The 5,223-nt window shown below is 44.5% G+C and overlaps 1 protein-coding gene across 1 annotated transcript in view; it reads left to right on the top strand.

The window, feature by feature from the left end:
- Positions 1 to 42: 42 nt before the first annotated feature.
- The window catches only part of DNAJC6 (DnaJ (Hsp40) homolog, subfamily C, member 6), a 39,477-nt gene continuing 34,296 nt past the window's right edge, over positions 43 to 5,223 (top strand). Inside the window, exon 1 of the mRNA XM_009883970.1 lies at positions 43 to 55. Within this exon, the coding sequence (XP_009882272.1) occupies positions 43 to 55 (13 nt within the window). The remainder of the gene's footprint in view (positions 56 to 5,223) is intronic.

Raw genomic sequence — 5,223 nt, 5'->3', positions numbered from 1 at the left:
CAGCAACAACAGCATCAGCCCCGCGGCGAGGGCGGCAGCACCATGGACAGCTCAGGTAGGGCCCGGCGCCTCCACGGGGGTCTCCGTTACACGCGTGGGTGTGGGAGGGGTGGTTTTATTTGGGGAGGGGGGTGTGTGTGGGGATGTGAATCTGTCGTGGAGGTGCTGCTAAGCAATGGTGGTGGGGAAGCCTCGGATAGCCGGGGACAATAGCGGCCCTTTGTCCAAGGGGAGGGCGGTGGGATGGAGGAAATCCACCCGAGGCTGGGAGCGCCGCGGAAATCAGGCGGCTAATAAGTCCTGGCGCTCGGCTACTGTTTGCAGCCCCGGAGAGGCAAAAGGTTGTTCTGAAGCTAAAATGGATGGAGTGTTTTGGGATCTTTCCTCAACTGACTTATTTCCCAGAATCATCCTTACTTTTTCTCCCCCCCCCCCTTTAAAAGCACTCATCAATCTGAGTTGGATTAATTCTGATAGATGATGCACCATTTTTTTTTTTAATCAGGGAGTAGGGGACCAGATGGTCTTTATGACTGGTAATGGGATAGAGCGCTTTCCACCTCTAAATCACAGGTTCAAATTTGCCTGGATCACCAATAATCGAGAGTAGTCATCCCATGGCTTAAGTGATCTCTCCAAATAAACTGGCTCTGGTTGGTTAGGTGTGCCCATCACGATGAACATCTACAGCCTTTGCAGGGAACTTCTCAAGCTCAAACTTGTGCAGGGAAATACCCTGTTCAGCTGTGGGGGACCAAATTTGATGTCTGCCCATTATAGCAGGGTGATCTTGCAACAGTACCAGTACTGTTCCATGAAAGAAAGGGGTGGGCTCAAGGCACTCAGCAAGTACTTAAAAAAAAATCACCTTTTTTTAATGTGGTAACCTCTTAAGGGCGGGGGGGAAAGCTTTAATAACCAATGTCTGGACTTGGGTGGGGACAGCGAAAGAAAGGGGTGGGCTCAAGGCACTCGGCAAGTACTTAAAAAACATCACCTTTTTTTTAATGTGGTAACCTCTTCTCAAGGGCGGGGGAAAAGCTTTAATAACCGATGTCTGGACTTGGGTGGGGACAGTCTTACTTTGGTTGGGTTTTCTTTCACATTTTCTCTGATGTAATAAGAGTCATGTTTTTCTCTTCCCTCTTGCCATTTGAATTTGCTTTCAAGAGTTCTTTGTTTTTTTAACTTCTTTTACTCCTGGGCTTTAAAAATGTATTTGAATTTACTGCTATGATATCTCTGCTACAGTTGCTTGTCATAATGGTATGTGTCAGTAGATTCTTATTCACAGTAAGCTGCTGTGTTACAGTTATTTGGATTCTTACATTGGCATCTGCTGAGACGGTTAGATATTGCGGTCAGTTTAATATCTATGGTTAAAGCAATTATCTGAATGAGTTTCCTAGAACTTTAAGAACCAAAGGCATTAATATTGTGGAAGGTGGCACTTGCAGGTGTGGGAGCGTGCTGCAGCTCATGTCAAGTCATGGCTTTTGTCTAGCATCAGTGCTCTGTATTATGTGAGTGTTGCTGTTGCCATCATTCTGTTCAGTTTCTTCAAGCCATTCTGCTCCATGCTGAGCGAGAACTCGGGGGGAAGCGCTCACAGATAGCTAAACAATACCTTTATTTACAGATTTTCTGCAATATTCAGCCGTTTCAACAATTCAGCTACTAACTCTGAAGACATGCCAGAGCAGTAATTGTATTCATGCCCTCTATCAGCTTCTAGGATGTTCTCCTCAAATGCATGGGCTTGATCAAGGACTGTCTCTGGGATTTGGAAGCTAATGGTTAAGAGATTTATGTTAACCAGAGCTTGCTTCCTTCAGTTCATTTTGGCACTCCTGCTGCCTAAATTTTACAGGCACTATAAATGACACACCTGACACTTAGGTAGCAACAAACCTCAGGCCTTAATATGGCCATTGAATTGAATTTACGGGGTTGTTATTAATTTTTTCTTTAATACTTTATCTGTTTAATAAGGGCTTTTTGGTAGGTGGTTCTAAATCTTCCTGTGAAATTAAAAAGAGCTGTATTGTGTGGTGCTCTGTTCTAAACCTGAAGTCCAGACTTGTATCTGCCGTGTTCATTTGAACACTTGATGCTGACAAATGCCTAGCTTTTATCAGTTCATTGCAAAGGCATTTTTCTTTGCCAACTATGAAATTACAAAAGCTTAAAGAACCATATTCACCCCTCAGGTGTGTGTGATTTCTACTGATTTCGTAATTGAAGCTGCTCAGGACTTGTGGGATGTGATTTATCTCTAATGCAGTGTGAAGATGGATAGTTATGGTGGGGGATTAGGGGGCACTGTAAGGGAAAGATGGGAAAATAAGGTGGTTGGGGGTTTGGCTTAATAGAAGCAAGGAAAAAAGCCGCCACCCACCTTCTGTGTTCTGGGTTTTAAAATAGAGAATATATTCATATATAAATGCTTGAGACTTCTCCCACTGGTGATGCCAAAGTCTAAATTCCCAAGATGGGCAGTGGTAGAGCATGTTTCAGTGGGGGAAAAGAGGCCCAAATTCCTCTGGAAGGAGACAGGTGAGATAAATTGGTGGCACATTATAGTACAAGGAAGATGTGCTCTGGGTTTCAGTGGGACAGGGGAGACTCTCGTCTGCCTAATTAGGTGGCAGACCCTGAAGGTCAAATCCTTCAGCTGCCCTGGCCAAATTGGAGCTTGTTAGGTACTTCCCACACATCTGACCTTCCTTATGTTTCAGGTGGTTTGTTGGTTGCTTTTTTTTTCCCCTGGTTTTAAATAATGGTTTCATGTGTGGTGGAACAGCTGCTGCCGGAGTTATCAAAATGGCTGTTTGCAGTGGAGGAGTGAAACAGTCCTGAGGTATGACTGTGTCACCAGGCAATTTGGGACGCGGTGCAGCAGGCCGGTGTCTCTGGCTGGCAGGGTTATTGCTGCATGGGAGCCGAGCATCTCTGGGTGCAGTTAAATAGCATCTTCGGTGAAGTTAAATAGTTGGAGAATCAAACCTTCCTCTTCTTTCCCCAGGTACTAAGTTTCACCGGCACCAGAGCAGTGCACTCTGGGCACAGAAAAATGGCCTCTGCTCCCTGGGAGATGTGTGTGTAGATTAATATGAAGCAATTATAGAAGTTAGACAGGGGAGGATTTGTGCTGAAGGCAAAGTGCTGGCAATTCTGGGGCAAATTGCCGTTGGTTTAGCTAGCGTGGCGGTATTTGCTACTGCTGCAACGACACTAACTCACATATGTTGAGAAAGTGGGCCCCTGTTGGGTTTTTCTATTAATTTTTTTAAACTAATTCAAAGTATTAGATCTTAAAGTATCATCTCTCAGTGTGGGCTTGCTATCTCATAAACGCTTCTTGCAATGAAAATAATCAGCGGTTACAGCTTTGCTGTAACTTCCGAGTACTTATTATTGGCTTAATATTTTTTTTTGATTGGTATTGTTTAGTGTCAAAAGAAAAAAGAGGGGGGGGAAAAACGGAATCAAGAGCACGGTGTGTGTAGGAGGGGGTTGCTGTTGGAAGGCAGGATCTGACCATGGCTGGAAAGGGAGCTGGTACAGATGGGCTCCTGAGGGGTTCTTTGACCTTACCATGCCCCTGTGCTGACACAGTGGGGCTGCGAGCACTGGGATGGAGGGTCTGACCAGGCTGTGTCCGGTGGCTGAGCCTGGGAAAAATAAGATTTTTTTTTTTTTCAAAGTCTCCAGGGCTGGTAAAAGCTTCTTGGTTCCAGTGGTTAAAAATTCTTCCATCACCATCACCCATGCCACACAGAGGAGCGCTCATGTGAGCTGTTTAACTGAAGTGGTGACAGCTTAAGTTGCTCAAAGTATAGCCTGGGATATCTGTGTGCTCACAGGCAGCACAAATGGGAACTTCTGCCCGCAGAGATGGTGAGTGCCTCCCTGTTGGGCTTGCGGTTAGCTCAAAGGAGCTCAGAGCAGAAGCTTTATTTCAGGTAGGCCGGCTGTATCAGTTACTGCTGGTATCTGATGATGCTTGTGTTGTTGGCTGCTTTAAACTTTGCCAGACTTAAACCAGTCAGAATGAAGTATTGGTCAGCGTGGGGTTTAAATCTCAGATTTAAATCTCGCAGTGTGGTCTGTTCATACAGGGTTATGCTTAAGGTCTGCGATGCCTCGGGTGGGCATTAAAGCTCCGTGCAACCTTAGCGCATGCCCTCAACCGCTGAATATTCAGCTCCTGATGTAATGTTTTGAGCAACTCCTATGGAATATGCTAGATGCCATATCGTGGCATGATTGTAGTGCATAACTCCACTGGGACCTATATGTTACTGCTGACTGCCAGTTCCTCCAGAAACTCTGCCGGATTGGGGTTGGAAGTTTGAGGGTGGAGTTAAGGGGAAACTTGAGCTGAAGGTGGCAGGACACAAAACATAGCGAGTTCAAAAGACAAATTCCAAGAGGAGCATCAGTATAGTACTTCTTTTGTCTCTCTATTTTTAAGTTGCTGAAAGTGCTCACAAGATGAGGAGCAGGCAGTGAAGAAGCAATTTATTTAGGTTTTTGCTGTGGCATTCAATAATGCTTTCTTAGCAGCTGGCTGAGCATTGAAAGAAGAGGTTCTAGGAAATAAGATATGAAAGTAACAGTGAGGATACACGTTACAAAAGGAAAAAACCCTCTTTCTGTGCTCTTCTGTGGTGTTTATAAACTAGCTAATCAACAAAATAGCTTTTAAACACTCGGGATAGACTTGCTTGTGCTACGTGCTTCCTCAGGCAGAGTAACTGCAAAAGAAAAGCGTTTTAAATAAATTGCAAGTGTTGAAGTTGAGATTCCTTGAGCTGTTTTACACTTGCAAACATAATCTCTTGTACTCTGGTGATTCCTTTTCACTGAGTCAGAAGAGAGACATCTCCATGTCACTGGCACGGGGACAAAAACCGCCGCTGACAATGCTGTCTTGTATTCTCTTCTAGCTGCGTTTTCAAACGGGGAGGTTCGGTTTAATAACTCTTTTGTTTTGTTGGTGTTTTTTTGGACACTTGAATGGTTTGGTGTTGGAAGTAGTGCCTTTCTTTTTTTGTTGTTTTGACAGGGAGGAGAACCAGGGAGAATGTCAATCAACTTTAAAGACCAATTTCATGGTTTGTGATAGTAGTTTGGTATTCCAGCCTCACATGCGTTTTGTTCACTGTAGTATGAGCTTCATAAGGGAAAGCATGTAACAAATGAAACCAATTTAGCACA

The sequence above is a fragment of the Charadrius vociferus genome, unplaced genomic scaffold (genome assembly GCF_000708025.1).
Source record: "Charadrius vociferus isolate BGI_N301 unplaced genomic scaffold, ASM70802v2 scaffold423, whole genome shotgun sequence".
Classification (NCBI taxonomy): Eukaryota; Metazoa; Chordata; class Aves; order Charadriiformes; family Charadriidae; genus Charadrius; species Charadrius vociferus.
Note: the sequence above shows the minus strand (reverse complement) of the source record. Positions and strands in the feature narration are given on the sequence as shown.